The 21,358-nt window shown below is 47.4% G+C and overlaps 1 protein-coding gene across 1 annotated transcript in view; it reads left to right on the top strand.

The window, feature by feature from the left end:
- The window catches only part of LOC125739431 (metabotropic glutamate receptor 8-like), a 114,632-nt gene that overhangs the window by 52,972 nt on the left and 40,302 nt on the right, over positions 1 to 21,358 (top strand). The window contains 4 exon segments of the mRNA XM_049009548.1: positions 15,000 to 15,135; positions 15,548 to 15,662; positions 15,664 to 15,703; positions 16,849 to 16,986. Coding sequence (XP_048865505.1) covers positions 15,000 to 15,135; positions 15,548 to 15,662; positions 15,664 to 15,703; positions 16,849 to 16,986 — 429 coding nt within the window.

Raw genomic sequence — 21,358 nt, 5'->3', positions numbered from 1 at the left:
CCTTATCATTTAATTCCCCACGCGTATCCTAGTTACGCGCAAACTCATTAGCGTCTGCTTTGATAATGCTTCCGTTAATTTCTGCTCGCCGGCATGCCGACCGACCCTCCGACTGCGTAGCTGCGATGCGAGGCGTCCTGATCTGACGGGGATCCACGATCACCCAGATGAATGAAATCGGGCCTTCTGGAGAATGGTCATTAGCATCAGCGCTGTGACCTGCTGCCCAAACAGGCTCTTATGAAATGACTCTTCCTCTCGAAATCCTTCTGGATTGAGGGGCTGCTTGGTAGGCCTTCTGTTCCGCATTACAGTTTCCTAGTACCCATGTGTGTGGTTTAAGCACAGTGCGAAGTGTGGTACAGGCTAATGTTAAATGAGCCTATGGCGCTATCCAAAGCAGAGCTTATCTCCTCACTCTGCTCCGGAGAAAGCCCCCCCCCGTGGTGAACTGCAAGTAAAAATGTTTGATACAGCCGTTATCCGCAAGTTCTGTTGGGCCAGGGTTGATTTATTTTCCTTTTCAGGCCTTGCGACTGTTCTTACCTTTAGCCATGTGCTAATTCCTTGCGCCCAGCCATGAGGAACGCATTTCCCGGCTTAGGGGCCATATTAAAAGCCAGCTACTGAGGGCAGGACTTGATTTCTGGGCTGGCGCCAATGCCAGGGAGTCAGGGATCCTGCACAGGGTGTCACAGTGCCTTTCCAAGCCCCTCCCCTCCCAAAGAACCGGCCACCCATTTGTTGAGCCATCTGGTCCAAAAGCCGAGACCTTAAGCAGCAGGTGGCGGTGCCTGGCAGCCATATTTACCTCACTGATCATGAGCTTCTTGTACTACAACAAATCTATATTTTATTTATGAAACATTCTGGAACATTCTGCAATGTTACACTGATTAGTTCAGTAATTAATCAATGCAAATATACATTAAATCCCAGCTGTTCTTCGGCATCTTTTAAAATGGTCTTTTTTTCTGAGAATTATGGGAACCAAACGGCAGGGTGGCGTTTCGTAAACTGCAGTGAAAAAGTAATCCGTCCTTTCTTTCGGGAATGATGCAATATTCAGCACGGACGCCGCCACTCGCGCAGGATTCTGGAATTCATTTGCCTGCACACTTCCGCTACAGACGCTACCTGCAGCTGGCTAGGTAATGACGGCGCCGTGCGACTGTGGGCGGCTGGATTATTTGAAACTTGCAATCAAAAAAAAGCAAAAGGAATACTGTTTGAAAATATGAAGCCCTATGGAAATACAGCAGAGACAGAATAACATAAGTGTTAATGGTAGTCAGGGTAGCTATAGTAGTGACAATTACTTTACAAACTATTTAATTCATTGCTATAGAATTTGCAGTAGGTCTAATACTTCACTTAGTGTTAGTACTCCTGCCACTGGGTCACCAGCTCTCAGACATCTGGCGTGATGCTCACGCCTTCAGACTCTCATGCAAGAAATCTTACGGCAAATATTTATTATTCGATTATAAACCTAAAATTAGCTATATCAAAGGCGTTGGTGTAATTTGTGAATCCTACAGACTATTTACAAGGTAATAAAACTGTTACATACATGTAAATGCATGCACAGGCTTGTAAAAATCAAAGTTGGCAGCCCTGTAGCAGTACTACTGCTCTCAGTCTTATAGTATGAGTAAGAGTACCAGCTGTAAATGGAATAGTGGGTACTAGGGTAACGAACTGTGCAGGCTTTCTCTAGAGAAATGCTATCTTCAGACATGAAACCGGAATTTCCCAGGCCGGGATCCTGACCGGCGTGCTCCGTCAGACACGGCGAGTTGCACACGGAGCACTAGTGTGCGAATGACTGTTCCCGGCATGACAGCACAGCCATGCGAGCCAGTGTCTGCGTCCATGAGAGGTCATGAGAGTCTATAACTGAAACAGTCAATGAGTTTTAAAGGGAAGTGCTTCCCTTTACCCTGCCTTCCCGAAAAGATGCTACAGGTTTTATGCTTTTCCCACAATCTGCTCGAATGATCGTCATCGCTCGATAATTAACTGCTACGTGGTTTTGGCTACTGATACCCAGTGTTGGGCTAAGGCAGAAAACGTATGTGTGCCGTTTATTCAAATGACAGAAGGGTGAAGTTAAGTTTTTAAGCGATGCCCACGAAGCATGGAATTGATGATTTAAGTAATTTTTTTCCTCCTCCTACCTGTACATATTCTTTTCTGTTCATCCTGACATAGTGCAGTATATAACATTGCATTGTCATTATTTTTAGAGAGTTGTGGCATGCTGTCAGTATGTGCTGTCGTTCCACGTCGGTTCCGTTCACTTTGGTTCACCGTACGTGTGAATCTGTAGCCCTGTTTAACGGGAGGCTGATCCTGCATCCACAATGGCTGGCTTTTTGCTCGCTATTTGTCACTCAGCAGTCAGAGCTCGAAACTGTTTATCGCAACTATGTATGGACATTTCAGGACTGCTTGTGGTTTGGTACCAAACATGAAGTGCAGGACCGTATTACTAAGCACTTCACTGTACAATATAGAAGAACCTAGCGAACAAAACAGAAACGAGAGGTTTGCAGGAAACACAGTGCGTAGATGTCTTAAGTGAGTTTCTATGCACGTACTATGTGCAAATGACTGCAAATTGCCAAGGAAACAGTGAGCTGAGAGTAATGTCTGGGTTTCACAGATGCAGAACAGACCAATAACCTGATGTAGTGCAACAATAACAACAATTGTTCGCTGATGCTGACTTCTTTTTAGCCTCCTCGGTTGGTGTGTTCCGTCCTCTTCCTGCTCCTATTTTACGGAACGCCTGCATTACAGCAAACCGATACCAAACGTGTGCAGGTACTGAGCAGGAGAATTGTAGATTTGCATCACTGTTTGGAAAAGGGGTAATTTCACGGCATTTGTGGAGCATCAGTGCCTCTGCCCCATGTTAATCCCATAGTGATTTCCCCCATGCTGTGTCTGGCTATAGAAGAGCCGGGGGGGGGGGGGGGGGTAAGCCTCATCTCCAGAAGGTGTCATTTTGAGTATGCTGAGAGTTCCTGTGTACGATTCCCTTATTGGCGTCTGCCCTCTGCCAACAGACTGGTAAACATCTGATTATGTGAGATTACTGGGAAGGATGGCGCTTAGCTCAGAGTGTGGGGAAGACCTCCTGCGGGCGCACCATCAGAAGGAGCCAGACATCTGTCACAGCAGGCCTTGGTGGTGACCATCTTGCCAACATTCTCTCCTCCCATTTACATCCTTATCTGTGGGTTGGTAGAGTACCTCAGCCTTGGAGAGAATCATCTGGTTACCTTCGGTCCTCACGCAGACTGTTTGAATAAGAGGTACCCGTTTTTTTTTGTTGGTGAGCGAATCTGAAAATTGCTTTAGGAACAGCAGGGCAATTTATGACTAGTGACAGTTCAACTTGGGCACTGTGGCATTCTGTAATTCTGCTATCAAAGCATCTGGCTCTGTATTTTCTAGCCATATCAAAGGAAGACCATGTTGTCAATTGGGAAATCTCATTATGGGAGCTTTCTGACCCCAACCGCAGCATCAGAAATTAAGCTCTGTATGGATAAGGAAATTCATTCTTAAGCAGTATTACATTTCTGTTGGTCCTCAGCTGTGAATGAGACATTCTTCGAGGGAAGACACATTAGACGTGCTGTCAGGCGGGCAAATTGGTGCTAAATCTTTGTGTTGGGGGTCTTGAATGAGGGTTTACGCAAACCTTATTGATGTGTTCTGAAGGCTCTTCAATCCCATGTTTGTGTTGGGGGGGTCTTGAATGAGGATTTACTCTAACCGTATTAATGTGTTCTGAAGGCTGTTCATCCCATGTTTGTGTTGGGGGTCTTGAATGAGGGTTTACTCTAACCGTATTGATGTGTTCTGAAAGCTCTTCATCCCATGTTTGTGTTGGGGGGTCTTGAATGAGGGTTTACTCTAACCGTATTAATGTGTTCTGAAGGCTCTTCATCCCATGTTTGTGTTGGGGGGTCTTGAATGAGGGTTTACTCTAACCGTATTGATGTGTTCTGAAGCTGTTCATCCCATGTTTGTGTTGGGGGTCTTGAATGAGGGTTTACTCTAACCTTATTGATGTGTTCTGAAGGCTCTTCATCCCATGTTGTGTTGGGGGTCTTGAATGAGGGTTTACTCTAACCTTATTGATGTGTTTCTGAAGGCTCTTCATCCCATGTTTGTGTTGGGGGTCTTGAATGAGGGTTTACTCTAACCGTATTGATGTGTTCTGAAGGCTCTTCATCCCATGTTTGTGTTGGGGGTCTTGAATGAGGGTTTACTCTAACCTTATTGATGTGTTCTGAAGGCTCTTCATCCCATGTTTGTGTTGGGGGTCTTGAATGAGGGTTTACTCTAACCGTATTGATGTGTTCTGAAGGCTGTTCATCCCATGTTTGTGTTGACCATGTTTAAATGACATCATTCCTTTAGGAGAATTTCAGAAGAGCTTAATTCCTCTGATATGAAGCTCATTATGGCAAATCATAAACCGTTTAAATTCTTAAGACTTAAGTATGTAATTAAGCTGCATTTAATAGTATTTCTGTGTGTAATTGGTTTGCATATCAACTTCTGTTCAGTTCCAAACCTTTCCAAAGTACACAGCAATTATTACAATAAAATATCCATCATAAGCTCATTTTAGAGAATTTTTTCAGTCTGCAGTTCTGGGTGAAAGCAACCTTCTGAAAAATCTTTTGGTACCAACATTCATTGATAAGCATGATGTGAAAATAGGCGATTAACAGAACTGAAGTTCTGATCTCTGCTTTTTATGTGGCCGTCTGCGCGGGTGCCGAGCTCGGTTTTGCCAGAGCCACTGGAATGATTCGGGGGATTAAATAAACGTAGTCGTCCTTGTACAATTGTGGTTTTCTATTAACGCACAAATAGGGATTTGCACTCCCTGGGAATGCAGGCCAAAACCTGGAGTCTAACGCTGCATGTTTCTGGATAATTATGGTGAGGTAACAAGCTGCATGCTTGACAAATATGACTGGCTAAGCCCAGCGATTGGTATAAATCAGCATATATTTTGGTTCTGACTGCAGAAAGCGTAACTCCATTACATAACATGCTGCAATGGAAAAACGGGCCCGTTGTAAATCATGAAACTTATCTACAAATAAAAACTTGGCCCCATTTGTGGGTGCATTAGAATAACAGAAGTTTCATTGCAATATGTAATAGTAATATATGATTCTGGTTACTGTGCTTGGACCTCTCTCAGTTTGGTGCTAGGGTGGCTAATATACTTATCCTGTGGGGTGAGAGATGTTCCTCCGTTTGGGTCCTTGGTTCTAACGGCAGGATGATAGCAGAGCTCCATGGGGCTCGGTCATGTGACCGCCTTCATGCCTCCTGGTGTATTTTTGCATGCAGACGGCAGCACAGCACACAGTGCTGAACCTAACTGGGCCGTGGATAGACAGACGAGGCACAAAAGACCGGGACATGAGCTCGATCCTGCAGCATTTTCTAACGCTCCCTGAAGCAGGGCTGGGCACGGGCGAGAATGAGACGGCTAGTGTTCCTAGGTGAACTGAGGACTGAATCGGTAGTAATTGCCTTGTGCTACATCTTATGCTGTTTACTTTGTGCTGTGAAGCAGTTTCATAGTGTTATATGGGGGGGGGGTTCTTTGGATGGAGGAATGATGTGTCCGTGCTTCTAAGTACAAAGTTAAATCCATCCATCCATCCTTACAAGGATGTGGACTGTCTGGGGAAACTGGAAGCAGAGTATTATTCTAAGTGTTATCAGAGAGGTTCATTTAAAATTTTTTTACCACAAAACTGTCTTGAGGAGTTTTTTAAACACATCCTGTTTACCTGACATGTGCCAGTATGCGTCACTGCAGCTCGATGCATGGGGTCATTTCAGCAAATCGGATAATATGGTACAAGACTTAATTATATTGATTTACTTCTAGTAAACTTCTTTGACAGTTATTGGTGAGGCCAGAGCCTTCGCCGGGTACCTGGTTCTGCTTCTCCTTAGCGCTCCTTTGCCGGCACTCATCGTTAAACGGACTCGGTCTTAATTGTGCATTACTTACATGCAAGACGGATATCGATGGCGTCCCCTTCATTAGCTCCAGATCGCCTGATGGTTTTGTTTATGTCCTCTCATCTAGAAAAGAGAAAAACGTCCAAGCGCAGAACTCATATATCGCATTAATTGTTTTAATTAATCTACCGATGCTTAATGGAGATTTTAAAAGCTATGCATTAGCCTGACATAAATGGATTTATTATCAGCTATGGATAAGAGACATTTGAGAGGAGTGGTTTTTTGTGTGAAACTGCCCTCGTAACTTAATTTCGCATGGTTTTTATCCAGGTGAAAATGTGCCCGGTCATTAGTTTGGTTTATGAGGACCATGGTAGCCGAGTGCCTGAGGACGGGGACCTTCAACTCGAAAGTTGCTGATTCAGGCACTCAGGTGTTGTATATTCAGTAGGTTACTTCAACTCAGGTATCTTACTAAAACACCAAGTTGGGTGAATCGGCATCTGCGAAGCAGTATAAACAGATTCCGTTTTTTTTGACGTTCGTGTCTCCCGCCAACAGCGCCTCCCCCACAGCTTGCGCACATCAGGGTGCTGTGAGGAGAACCCATGTGCGAAGGATCATCGAGTATGAGGCACAGAACGCGGAAACCCTGCCGGCCAGGAGCTGAGGGAGTAAATCATGTTATAGGTGTCTCACATGAGACTGGAGCATTAGAGGACGGCTTGTAAAAGCCTCATCTCCCTGTAAATAACACCGTTGCCGATGAAAAGTGACTGTAAAATCCTAATTTTATTCATAGAATGTGTGACAGAATTTCAGTGCGTTGCATAATAACAGACGTATTATTTTTTTACGATCACGGGGCGTCCTCGTGATGCTGAGAGTCTCGAGCCTGGCGGGGATACTTTATGTACAGTATGCACCAATGGCGAGAGCTCCAGCGATCACATGACATCAGGATGAGCTCCGACAAAGGGAGGCAGGCCTGCTGCACACTGTCAGGTGCTGGAACTGCCCCTCTGGAGAACTAATGGCTCCTATGATCAGTGAAGGTGTTTTATTACCACTCAATCCATGCATGTCTTTGGGGCCCCCTGTTGGGGACAATAGGCACTACAGAAAATGTTAGATAAATATCTTCATTATTTAGGAGATGCTGAAGCAGCAGGTTCTGCTAACCTGACTCTACTTGCTGGCTGTTTGTTTAGTTTAAGGATGACTTTTGGGACCCAAGCGGCAACAAGCCTGCCACTACCTACGACGGTATCGGACCAGAATCTGACCTGGATGAGGACATTGCAGAGAACACTGGACCTCGATTCAGAGACCATTAAACACGGGTCAAACCCATAAAGGCAAACTGAACTGTAGAGAAGAAGGATCTCTGTGTCCATGAGCTGGACGGAGCTGGTGAGGGAAACAGCCCATTAAGATGAGGTACTGGCTCCATTTGGGAAACCGCTAATAAACCAGTGGCTGCACTTCTCGGTTTCCCGTGTCTCTACTGGGCCTGATTCAGCCACTGAATCTATGAGTAAGATGAGACTGAAGGCAAAACCTCGGGGTACTCCTGCCAGAACGATGGGATTTCATCCTGAACTCCAGCAAGACCCTCTCGCCTAGCAGAAACAATGGGTTGTCAGCTGAACTGCAAATAGATTCTCCTTATTTTATTAACAGGAACTGCATCCCTTCCCCTGAAAACGCATCGGTCACTGGCATACGCTGCGGTAGTGTTTTCCTTTTAAGTTTAACTGTTGCGAGTGTGGCACAGGGGCTACAGGAACTCTTTTGCCCAGATGGTATGGTGCTTTCTGTCGGGCATGGTTACACTCCTCACAACTACATCAGTTATTTGTTTCCTGAAATATCAGTGAGCTGAAAGCATAGGAGAATGTGTCCATATTCTGAGTAAACAGGCAGAAGGTGCCGCTGGCCATTTGTGTGGTGGACGGGGGGCTGAGATTCTCTGGAGTTTCCTGTGTCGTGCAGCTGCAGTAGGGAAGCACTAAAGACGTCTGATTGGAGGACACGCATCCCGCTCCCGGGCTCATCGTTAATGGAACCCACAGGTGGCCAATCAGGACGGTTATAACACTTTATCATTCTCATCATCGTCTGGAGGGTGAGGCACGGCCCCTAAAGGAGGATTCATACCTCAGCCGCAGACAAATGTCAATCTTCGCCCACAGGCAAGACTCTCTGCCATGCCAGGATGTCCTTGAAAATGACCTCAGACCTTCTGACACCGGATGTGATTGGGGGGAGCGTGATGTTGGTGGCTAGCTCCAAGCACACAGGCCGTCTCGGTGGGCTGGATTTTCTCACCTCCGTAACCTAGCTGATGTCTTGGCCAAATGGGCACCTGCAATATAAATATTTTTTGTAGATCTCCAGGGAAAGTGCATTCCGGCAATAAAAACGCGCGTCGTCGTATTACATCTGAAGGTGCATCTCGCAGAAGCTGATCCACACAGCTGCGTTCACTGCAAATAAATATCAGGCCAGAGAGAGAAGCATAAATCAGCCTTAACGTGGTTTGTAGGCCACGGATTGTGTACCTTGAAAGATATTAATACCGAATCAAAGACAGCTGAGTCTTGGGAAACAAACCACATTTTCAATCGCTTAATGCCTCTTGCGATGGATGGCTCAATTTCTCCTCCTTGAACTTAATAAATCCATTCTTTCATTTTTTCAATCAATCATTCATAAGGTTTCATTTGTTAACGCGTCAACGTTGGTCTGTGGTAATCTGCGTGGTTCCGATGCGAATGTAGTGATGCTGTAATGATGCTGTTAGTGTGGGGACACACAGATGATGATGTAATTGTTCATTCCTGGAGGACTGAGACAGTATTCCGGGTTTCGGGGGGGGGGGGGGGGGAGTATGATGGTCAGGTGCCAAAAGGGGTCAAACCGCACTTCAGACAAAATGGGCCACCATTTCTGGACCATTTGGCTCACCTACTGTAGAAAAAAATGGCTGATAAAAGGAGAAATGTGGCCATTCTTCTAGACAGGACACTTTAGCAAAAACTTTTTCTCAGCATGACAGTGCTTGATGAGAAGAACCTAATGGAGTGCAGGCAGCGTGCTGGAATATCCACACAGCCTGTAATTTCTCACCGAAGAGTCATGTACAAAGTGGCTACAATCGTGTCATTTTTACTTTTATTTTTTCTTGTCTCGGTTATAAAACAAACACAATGACGGGTTTTTTATCCGGCTGACAAGGCATCCCGTGATTCGTTCTGGCCCGCCTGCCGCTTCACACCTGGGTGCGTACAATCGATGAACTAAAGCACTTTCAAGGCCAAAGAAAAGACGGAGAGAAAAAGGATTTATTGGGGGTGTCTCTGAACATCACGGCCGGCCCTGGTCACTTTCTCTTTTATGTTTGACCTTATTTTGACAAATGCCAACTGTAGACCTGGCACCGTTCATTCGTGCTTGGGCAGGCTGCGTGGCATTCATTTAAGCACCAGTTATCCCATGCCAGTGCACTGTGCTAATGTCAAGTTTTGTTGCTGTGTCATTTGACAGACTTGTCCCGCTTGTCAGGGACTGTCTCCCTCACTTGACCGATAGAAAATGTCATCTTCCATCCACCAGAGACAAAACAAAGAAAGATTAATATGCTGAACGATGTTTTTCACATTTGTTTCTTTTGGTAACGTTTCGTCATAATGGTATATCAAGCTAGCAGACATGTTTGTGTGTCCAGTGGACGTGTGATTATTGATTCTTTTACTTAGATCTCGTTATGAAGTTCCAGTTCGCTTGTTAATACAAGTAAAGGGTGCCGTAGAGATGTTGGGCCCCCCAACTGAGACCAGTCCACTTAGGGGTCCTGAAATGTTTAGAATTTATCACCCCTGTTACTAGTCACTTGATTTGCCTTGGAAAGTTACCATAACTGCGTAGTTGTGTCGCAGTTTCCCATGAGCAGTGCCATTGTGTGGCACCCCTGTCACTCCCTGATTTCAGCTGTCCTGCTGTTGCCACCACCTGGCCTCTGTGCAGGACAGTTTCAGTCCCCCTTCATCTCCAGCAGACAAAACACAGTTTGTTTTTTGCCATCTCCCAACCTTGGTCCAGTTCTCTCCTGCATGGCACGTCAGCGCACATTCAATGGGTCGTTCCCATGTTCCGCCGTCTTGGACAAAAGGCCAGTGTGGAGAATTACTGCCCCCCTACACCCAGCGTAAATAAGTTTTCTTCAGCTACCTCCTGGGGGTCAAGTGGTTGTCCACGCTGTCCAGTCTGTGCCCCCAAATTAACCAAAACTTTCTGTCCTTTACACCCAGCAGCGAAGCAGTTTGCAGTCAAGCCAAAAAGTGCTTGCAAGCCCCCCCCCAGAGGGCTGCCCTAGACCGATTGCATATACCTGCAAATGAGAAAAATGCAAAAGACAGCAGGAGACTTTAAATCTCAGCGTATGAATTATCCATGGTGTATTCAGGAGTCCCAAAGTCTGGAACAGGGAACCTGAAACTCACGTCAGCAGCAAAGTCCCAGAACAAATTTCTTGGGACATTAATGACGGTATCATTTGTTTGGTTCGTGTAGCTGTGTACAGTAAAAGCATTTTACTTTCTTTTAAATAGTGTTATAGACATGTGATGCTGGTATGAAAATTTCTTTCCATGCATCACAAGATGACTAACGCGGGAAAAATGTTACCCTGACGCTTCACTGTCCTTCCTTTTGGACTGAATGGTGCTTCACGTTTCAGTCTGCAGTTTTTTGCAGTATATTGTCTTGTTTCAGATCTTTCACCCACAGGATTTTGTGCTGGGGAAGCAGGCCCTGGTGCTGCTGGAATTTTGCTCTTTCTCTCTCTCTCTCACCCAAATCCTGGGAGCCATATATTTTTTGCTATCATGCATCTTGACTAGAAGGCTTGCCTCTGCAATCCCAGCCTTCCTCTTTCCTGGTTCACTAGGATGCAAGGTGAACGAGTCTGTGTTTTTGACCACATTTCACCATCACGTCCTTGTGAAAATCTTAGTAAGAAGGACTGCTGTCTTTCGTTAGTGCCTCCACTGTTGCTTTAATAAAGTCCTATACTGGGTAGAATTGTGATTGTGGTTATTAAGAGTAACCACACAATACCAAACAAATGACCAGTTTCTTCCAGGCCTGTGACCTACATCCACATGAAGCTAATGACATCCCGAAGTGTTGCTCATTTCGCCCTTGCCGTGTTCGGGATTGAGTGGCAGTTGCCCTGGCTAGCAGAGAAGGCCGCCTTGGTTGTGAAAGGCAATGAAACGGGAAATGTCGGCCTGTCCAGCTTCTCAGTCTGCTGTGGGCATGGACGTGTCACTCCCCATCACCGCTTTCATTAATGATAAATTCACCTCCATGAGTTCCGCTGCATGATGTCTCACGTTGCACCCGGAGGGATGACAGAAATTAATGTTAGCGTCATGCAAAGAGCCCCCCCCCCCCCCCCCCCCGCCCGTCCCCCCCGCCCGTCACACAAGAGATGGTCTAGAACAGGGGAACACAGTCACATCGCCTGTGAAATCAGAGCCTGAAGACTCGGTAATGGGTCATCACTGACATCACTGCCAGCGTTTCTCCCCATTCCGCACCCTGGAGACCTGGTACCCCTACACTGGGTTGGACGAAGGCCAAAGGTATATTGATCAGAGCGCTTGATGAGAAACATTTGAAGGCAGCATTTCTACACCAAAATTCTGATGGTGCCATTAATTTATATCAGCTAAATGCCAAAATTGTAATCAGCTTTTAAGAAGACTTTAAGTCGACCTTCAAGGCCAAACTAATCCTTCCACAGCAGTTGAACATTTAACGGTAAATATCAAGGTTTGGAAGCATAAATTCTTCCAGTGCTGCTCTTGCAAAGCTCTTGTTCTGAGAATGGTGCTTTGGCAATGGATGGTTCCTGGCAGTGGAGTTTTTGGAGCAGAAGTAATGGGTCTGGTGAAGAGTCCTGGTGCAGAGATACCCTGCAGTTGTTACCTTCATTGTGGAACTGAGACAGTGCCTATGTTGGCGATGGGGGGGGGGAGCTGATCTCAGATCAGATGCTTTTTCCCTTCCTCATCCACACTTTGAGGGGGCTGGTTTGCAGGGTGTGGTCCATAACATAGGATGCACCTCGGTGTACCTGCGTGGCCTGTGTCGCCTTTGACCACAAGAGCTTCCTGCTCTCCCGTGTATCTGTCCTCTAGCTGGCCCAAGGTGGCGATCCAGAGAGCCTGGCTGCCAGGGCGCTGGGGATACCGGGCTGCTCCGGAAGGTTCTGCTGCGCGGGAGTGCACACCTCAAAGTAAACCAGGAAGGTCTTCCTGTGCTGCGTTTCGTAATAATGCTTTTATTAACGACCTTTGCGGTATTATCACCCCTCATAAGGCACTCCCCCCCCCCCCACACACACACACACACACAGTCCTGTGATGCTTATCCCCCCCCCCCCAATTTAAACCCAGAGCGGAGCCCTATCTGAGATCATGTCTTTTTCCACTTGGCGGGCCAGAGGTGCGTAAATGAAGTTGAACGCGGCTGTGTATGCGCTGGGGTGTGTAAGGCGGAATGCAGCGAGCGTGCACCAGTGACAGAAAAAGACACATTGTTGTCTTCCTGTAAGGCAGGAGGATGTACTTGGGGATTACCCAGATGTCTGCAGCCCCGTTTAACCCCGGCTGCGGCCATCTGGAACCGAGTCCGTCCCACACGTGGAAGCTGCTGCCTACCGCTGACCCTCCCCACTTCCCATTGAATCTGCATCGCAAATCGCTACATAGCGAGTCAGAATTGAAAAAAACAGCTAATTAAACAGTACAGAACCTGTGAATCTGCCCCCCCCCAACTCACCCCCCTCCCCCCTGACATGCATCCCAGCAACAGCTCTGCTCAGGCTGCGTGCTCTCTGATTGGCACAGTGGGTTAGATCCAATTACTTATGTTTCGTGGCAGGCAGATAATGTAATAATGAAAAATTTAAGGGACTCGCCAGGCCGAGAGCACTTCAGCGGGCCCTCTGGATCAGCGTGGGGGCCAGTTAATTACCACGTAGCGCACCTCGCGGAGTCTGGGCGTGCATAACAAACCATGGTGCCGTCGTGAATGACGCCTTACCCCCACATGCCCCAACAGGCTCTGAACACAAGCAGCGATGCTGGCTGGTGCCTCACGCTGACCGCTGGTGTGCACATTTAGCAGGAGGGGGGGGGGTTCGGAATGTTCCGGCACACCTTGCGTTTGGATGTTTGAGCACCTTACACCATTAAGAATGATGACGAAAATATCGATATTCCAGGTAAACATCGATTGGTGTGTAACTCTGTATTGGATATTAAATGCTTCCACAGTTGCAGGTACAGGTGCTGCCTGTAGGGGTCGCAAGTGGGGAAGTTTCTGGAATGCCTGCCTTGGCACTGCCCATCTCAGAACTGCATTGGTATCACCATGGTCATGCAATGGAGGGACAAAGAGTTGATAAAATTATTTTTCCATCAGGTGGCGCGAAACTCAATGGCCATTCTATACCAGGGTATTTTCTCAGTATAACTGTACAACTTCAGTGCTCTTTTATGCAGGAGATTGCAGTATTTTACAGCAAACATCCATTTGTGGTTATGGAATATATTAATGTACTGAAATTTGAAGAGGCCTGAAAGTATAACAAAAAGCCATTCATTAGAAACGAACCGCAGCTTTGAAAACAAGCAAAATCATGAATATGAATTTGTTTCTCTTTGAATGTTTTTGGTTTTCCGAACATGAAAGGTTTGGATTTGAATTGTGGGGAAATTTAGCCATAAGTTATCGGAGATTAGTGTGAAGCGGTGTTCCTGAGAGGGCCTCCTGTGTTATACACAGTTCGATCTGCTGTGTATCTCGTTCTGAAAAAGTTTGACTACAGAACTGCCTATGCATGGCAATAAGTAAGCACTTTGACAGCCATTTTGACAAGTGGAATTTAAGTTGACTGTGTGTTTATGAAGCTGTTGGACCATTCCAGTCTAACACAGGCGTCAGCAGCTCGATAATAATTGACGAGACCGTTTCCGTATGCCCAGATTGCTGTGTAATAAGCTTTAAATTAGCTGCTAGGTGCTAAAGATCGCCATAGCGAGAGACCGGGCAGGTGAGCTGTGGAGGGCGACCGTGTCGTTTGTGATAATTGCCCGTCACCACTGGGGCCCACGGGGCGTGTCAGGGGGGGGAATGGCAGCATAAGGCAGGGGAGGGGATGCAGCTGTTCATTAAATGGGCCGCGACCAGGAGATTGGACTTGGAGCGGGAACGGATCGTCCGTATTCCAGAGCGCCAATCTGATATCATCAGAGGCCAGGGGGAAAAAAAAACAGCTCATTAAATGCTAAATGACATTCTCTCAGGGACAAACATCTTTAATTACTGTGAATTTAAATGTTTACTTAACGTGTAGAATGTTGCTGCTGTCCCCTGCCCCCCCCCCACCCCCCCGCATTGATGGGGTGGGGATTTATGTACTCTCAGCAGAGATGGATTTGTTGATTTTTGGGGCCTCATTCAAAGTCACCTGATGGCCCCTCCCAGATGTTTCAAGAACTAACTACTGTACATAGATAGCAAGTAGTATCAGAAGATCCTAGCTAGCTAGCAGGTTAGCAGAACATGCTGCTTCAGCATCTCCTAAATAAGGAGTGTTTGTTTAATATTTAGCGCAGTGATTGTTTCTGGCCAACAGGGGGCCCCCTATCTTCAGGGGGCCCCCTATCTTCAGGGGGCCCACACAAATGCACTGACTGTCAGTATGAATGGGGGACCTGCTACAGGAAACAAAGCCCAGAATCCCCCCTCACAGCGTGCTGTTTGGCTCTGACATCGCCGATAAGCTTGTCCGTGAACTCAGTGCCCCCCTTTTCCCTGACCCCCCAAGGGGCGTGTGGTATTGTGACAGTCTGTCTCCATGGCGATGTGACACCCTGCCTCCCCCCCTCATCTCTCTGCAGGTGGCGTGTGCATCGCACAGTCCCTGAAGATCCCCAGAGAACCCAAGCAGGGCGAGTTTGACAAGATAATTCTGCGACTGCTTGAGACCTCCAGCGCCCGCGCCGTCATCATGTTTGCTAATGAGGACGATATCAGGTAAGGTGAACCCACCCCCACCCAGGGCTCCACCACGTCTGGGTGCCGGCGGGTTCCGTGCGAAACCTCTGATCCTCAGACCCACTGCGGTCCCGCCTAGCCTGGAACAAACGCACTCGGCTGAACCCAGCGGAGCCCACGGCGGGAGTGTCGCGTCTGTATTCGCGAGGCACACAAACTGCGTTTAATTATTATCCCCTCCAGTCGCAGGAAGGTAATTGGTGAGTTGCTGAGACGTGCCCGGGGGGGAGGGGGGAAAGCGCATTAATCTTCAGATGGTTATATAGCCAAATGTCAAAGGTGGGCTTTGAGAAGCAATGACATGGGGGGCAGGAGCATAGAGGATGTTTGTGTGTGTGTCTGTGTGTGTGGTAGATGGCTGAGCTCACATGCTCCTCTCTGTCTTCCTCAGGCGGATCCTTGATGCTGCCAAACGCAACAATCAGACGGGTCACTTCCTGTGGGTGGGCTCTGACAGCTGGGGTTCGAAGATCTCCCCAGTCATCCAGCAGGAGAGGGTGGCCGAGGGGGGCCGTAACCATCCTCCCTAAGCGGGCATCTGTGGACGGTATGTAGCATGGACGGGAGAGTGTGTGTGTGTGTGTGTGTGTGTGGAGGGTGCCTTGGCCTGACTTGGCTCCTCTCTTGGCCTGTGAATCCCACGTCTCTGTGTCGTAAAAACCTGTCTTACAGAGACAGTGCACAGAGAGATGGAGGGAGAGGAGTGAGGAGAAGTGAAAGGAGGAAGGGAGAGGAGACAGGAATGAAGACAGGGGGATAGGAAAGGAGAGGGGAGAGAAGAATGAAGAGAAAGGAGAGAGGAGAGAGGGGAGAAGAGTTAGGAGAGTGAGGGAAGAGAAGGGAGAGAAGTGAAGAGCAAAAGGAGAGGTGAGTGAGGAGAGTGAGAGGAGTGAAGAGAAAGGGGTGTGAGGAGAGGGAAAAGAGAAGTGGAGAGAGAAAGGAGAGAGGAGTGAGAGGAGAGGGGAGAGAGAAGTGAAGAGAGAAGGGAGAGAGGAGAAGGGAAATGGAGAGAAGAGTGAGGAGACAGAAGAGGGAGAGTATTAAAGAGAGGGAGAGAGGAGTAAGGAGAGGAGAGAGGGTGGGGGGTGCGGGCGTCTCTTTGGGCCTCTTTGATGGGCCCAGCAGAACTCCATGCCCCTGGTGCTTTTGTTGATCTTCCGTTGATTTTCTTTCCAATGAGTCTCCTCACAAGTGCGCAGTGGAGCAGAGCTGCGGGAGGATTTCAGCCCCCTTAAGATCCACACTAGTGGGGGGGGGGGGGGGGGGGGGGAGCTTAGCCAGGGGATTCCCTCTGTGCCGCCGGGGAGGCAGGCTTCATCTTAAACAGGATTAACCCCAGTGGCGACTGTACGCCACTGATAGCATTGACTGGAGAACCGCAGAACCAGGGATGGGAACCAGGACAAAGTGTCTCTTTATTCAAAGAGTTCTGTGAGACAGTGTCTCAAGATACATTCAAGGCAGCGGCGGATGAAACGTCACCTACAGCAGAATATTAAGTATGCAAATGAGCCAGACTTTCAGTCTCCACTGTGGCCAGGACTGGACAGACTGAACAGAATGGAATTTTCCAGATGGACTTGGTGGCATGGACTTACGGGGGGGGGGTAGCTTTACAGGGGGGGAAAGTGTTCTCGGCCACTGAGACTCCGGATGTCTGTAGCACAGTAACTGTATGGTGTCCCCCCGCAGCGTTTGACAGATACTTCAGAAGCCGATCCCTGTCCAACAATAGAAGGAACGTGTGGTTTGCGGAATTCTGGGAGGAGAATTTCAACTGCAGGTTGGGATCACACGGCAGACGGCCTGGAATCCTGAAGAAATGCACAGGTATGTTTTTTGCCGCTGGCCTGTCTGCTTCTGATTGGTTGACATTGCTGCCGCCTCAAAGTTGATTGGGTCGAGGGTCACATGACCCCTGTGCGTGGCGTTCTGTCACTGAATGTTCATTTCTTGGTTACAGGAATGATGTGTGAAGTGCCTCAAGAACCAGAGTTAGGGCCAGATATCTGTTGCCTAATTTTCAAGAAGGGGAGAATCCATAGTACCTTTGCACTAAAACGAAAAAAAAAAACTAAATTCCTTCAGTACCAAACAAACTGTAATACTGATGTGGCCCTTTAATTGTGTTCAGATGCAGTCATCTGCTATGGAAAAGCAATGCGGTCTCATGTAGTGAATCTTCCAGAAGTTGTGGCACAACGGATGCCAGTTATCACACACAGAGCCCAGCCTAGTCCTCGTTTAGGCGAGTAAACATCAGAAGAGGGTCCCTCGTGTGAGCAGTTAGTGTGTCTGGGCTGCGTGATGAGTGTGGCCCCTCGCAGCAGCAGGAGAGGAGCCCTGCGCTCCTTAGGGGAGGGGGCCATGTAAGCACGCCCTCCAAGATCCCCATCTCCCGGGCGCTACACGGCCTACACAGTCTGCCGATAGTGGGACGGGGGGGGGGATTCGTACTCAGAGGTACTCCACCGCGAGTGAAGGCCAGGCAGCTCTTAGAGTGGATTCTGAAAAGCGGGCCGGGGTGACTCACTGCTGCGGATGTGGGGGGGGGGGCGAGGGGTGTGCGGGGGGGGCTCACTTTGTCAGGCGGCTGGCTTCTGGCAGGGTGCTGTGTACGGCGGTGCACTCCTCCGCGGACACCTTGCTTTTTGCAGCCGAAGAGGAAACATGATGTACCGCTAACTGGCGATTCCTTCATGGAAAGGTGTGAAACGCGGACGGAGTACAAAGCAGCCTGGTCTCCGCGTCAGGGGACGGTTTCTGCTCCCTGTGCCTGAAACTGGGGCTTCTTTACATTCCAAACTGCATTTTTTTTTTTTTTTATGAGTAATGACAGGGAGGTAACCAGCCAATGACGGGGGGGGGGGGGGGGGTCTATCTCCATGGTAACAGGAGTGTCCAAACCCCCCCCCCCCCCGCTTTTGCCAAGCGTCACCACCACAGTGCAGTCTGTTGGGGTTTGGCTCCAGTGATTTGCTAAGTCAACACCCCCACCAGAAGGTGGCGCCCTAGGCAGCTGCTTATGTCGCCGATGCCATATAGTATTCGGGAGGGCGAGTCTTGGTTCTGCGTGGCCCTAACCGGCGAGAGTGTGTCCTTAAACCAACATCACAGCCCCAGCCCTACACGCTGCAATTTCGCTTTTGTTAACATATACAATACACCACTAATGAGGATTATTGAGTTCCCCCATCGGCAGAAACGTAATCCACATCGACTTCTGACACGCTGGAGGGAGGGCGGAGTGGCCACATCCAATGAAGCCCTTCAGAACGGAGTGTCAAGTAACTGAGGCAGTTTGCGGAATTTTTCTTGGCCGACTCGCATGAAGAAATCTTGGCCGAGTGTTGCGGGGCAGTTTCACCTCTGTCTCCGCTTTTAACAGGCCAGCGAGTTTCTGCCTGTCAGGCGTAAGTCGGTTTGCGGCGGCTGATGAGGTTATATAACAGAACATAAACCCTGGCGTGGACCGTCCAGCTGTACAGGCTGACTGAGCAAAAACAGCAGCCATTTTGGATGGGGGGGTGGGGGGGAATGGAGAGGGGGTGTGAGAAACATCCTAACAAAAATACCCAACAGATCACTGAATAATTAACTCAGGGAGTCACGGTGGGATGATCTGCTTTTATTACTGAACAGGGATGGATTTTTAGATTTTTAGAGCCTAAATAGAAGCCTGAGCTCCCACACCTGGTGGTATCTGCAGAGTAATCACTACGATCTAAATGCTGAGTCAGCTACCCATCTGTGTTCCTGCCTCTGCCTATGTATGAATCAGGGTAGAGCATTTTTTGCCTGCAGACTTTCATTATTCTTTTGCCCCTCTTAAGTTCTAGAAACGCAATTACCCATAATCCCCTACCAACTTTATAATCAGACACCTAGCCTGTGTCTCAGAAGCCACTCAGGGTCATATGTTCAGGCCAAGGAGGACAGACTGCAAGCTTCAGGCAGTGTTAATTTTCCTGGTGAAAACTAAGATGAAAAATACTCGTCAACGACATTTTTTTCTGTGACGACGACAGAACAAAAACCAAATTAAAAAAAAGCACCTTGAATGACGAAAACTGAAACGAATGTTTTTAAAATCAGTGTTGATGAATAATAAACAAAACAAAAATGCTACAAACAGACAGCTGGACGATGAACCATGTGACACTCTTTGCATATTTCTATTACACATGACACCATCCGCCAGCAAATAAAACGTATGAATGCAGCAGAGCAGTTTTAAAAACTTGTACAGGTATGCATGTTTGTAATTGGTTGACACTAGTTTGGGCACGTTAGGCAGAATCCTGCTCTACTCCACTCCGCTGTGTCACTTAGTACGACTTCTGTTACGCGTTTGTTTTGCCTCTCGTTCCTGCCATTGTGTGACTCACCCCAGCTGCCCCTCATTTTGCTTCCTCGTTATTCCTTGTATAAAAGTGCTTCCCAGTCCTGTCCTTAACGTCGATTCCGCTTGTGGCCTGTCCTGTTTGTAGGGTTCTGTGCTGCCAGTTTTGATCCCCTATGGTCCAGGGCGTGACACTCACACTTTCTGACTCTCATGCAAGAAATCTTACGGCAAATCTATATTATTCCATTATAAACCTATAATTAGCTATATCAAAAGCAGGTTTGTAAACCGAACAATCTATGTACAAGGTAATGAAATACATTACATTACATTACATTACATACATGCAATGCGTGTGCAGATTTGTCTCGAATTATAAATCTCTGGCTTAAGAAAGTCAGCAGTCCTGCTGTAACCCTTTTCCTTCCTGTTTTGGTCTGTTAGTTGAATAAAACCCTATTTTGTTTTTCGCTCCATCTCCTGTTCCCGTGTCCTTCGCCCTTAACTGCATGACAGTCTGATACTTGATAATGATTTTGAGAGAGGACACTTGACACTTTTTTTTTAATAATATGAATGAAGATGTGTTAATGTGCATGTATTTTGTTTGAGACTAAATTTTGGCAACTACGTCAAAGGACTAAGACTAAAACTAAAACTGGCTTCAAGCTCCCTGCCGCCAAGTCGATTTTCATTTTTTGACTGGCTGTTGGGGCTCTTGTGTTTTAGAGGGTATGAGTTGTGATTGGTTGATGTTGGCTAATTTAATGATAATGAAAAGAAGCTGGTCTACACGTTGGTCTGCTCGATGTGATCTTTGATGCACATTTCATTTTCAGTCAATTTAAACACTTCCATCTGTGTTATACAAACATGGTGATCCTACATTTTTTGGATACATTTTCAAAATATTCAAACTCTGGGCTTTTGTCCATGGTTTTCTCTTGGGTTTTGATTTAGCGATTGCCCTCATTTTTTTTCTCCTAATTTACAACAAAAAATTCCAACTCACCCCCAGGGTCAGACCCAGGCGCAGGCACGCTAGGCAGGGCCCCAGGCCCCGGGGCCCGATCTGCACAAGGGGGCCCAGACAGAGTCACAAGAAAATTATATCCTACATAGTCATATATAATCTGTATCATTTAAAAAATAATAAAAAATAAAACCATATACATCTAATTAAACTGTTTATGTACATCTTCGGCACAGTAATCTTGATCCATATTCATATATGTTCATCTCTTCATCTTTGCTAGCTAACCATGCTTAATATTGAATAAGCGTGCCTAGAGTTCTGTGATTCTCTGCTTGCCCTGCTTTGGACTGGCCCAAACCTCCTTAACATCCTACATAGAGCTACATCTAGGGGTGAGTTTGTCGTTTCTGCAGTCCCATTCAATTCGGGGCCCCCATAGTGTAGTGACTCTTTATGGCCATCAGGGGGCCTCACACAAATGCATTGTTTAAGAGGTACTAAGGACGTCTGCTCTCGCTATAACAGGAGTCATCGGTGACACACAGCCAGGGTGTGTTAACACTGACCACGAATGTGGCCAAGGGCGCCCCCTGTTTCTTTTAGCTGGCAATTACCCTTGTGACACCTGATCTACGATGGTGATAAACCATTATTTTTCTGACCGCAGTCCTCACTGATACCCAGCTTGAGACAATGTGCCACTACAGGATTCCAGCCGGTGAATCATGAGCCCTGACATGTTATCGCCGCCGCGTTGGGACTGTCTGTGACACGCTTTCTAAACCCCGCCCCAGTGCTGCATCTAATCCCAGCTCAGCTTCTAATTAATTAGCGCTAATTGACGGAGCGAACGGCACAATCCGTGACGTAGGGCCTGTCAC

The sequence above is a fragment of the Brienomyrus brachyistius genome, chromosome 3 (genome assembly GCF_023856365.1).
Source record: "Brienomyrus brachyistius isolate T26 chromosome 3, BBRACH_0.4, whole genome shotgun sequence".
Taxonomy (NCBI): Eukaryota; Metazoa; Chordata; class Actinopteri; order Osteoglossiformes; family Mormyridae; genus Brienomyrus; species Brienomyrus brachyistius.
The sequence above is the reverse complement of the archived record's forward strand: the minus strand, read 5'-3'. Positions and strand labels throughout refer to the sequence as shown.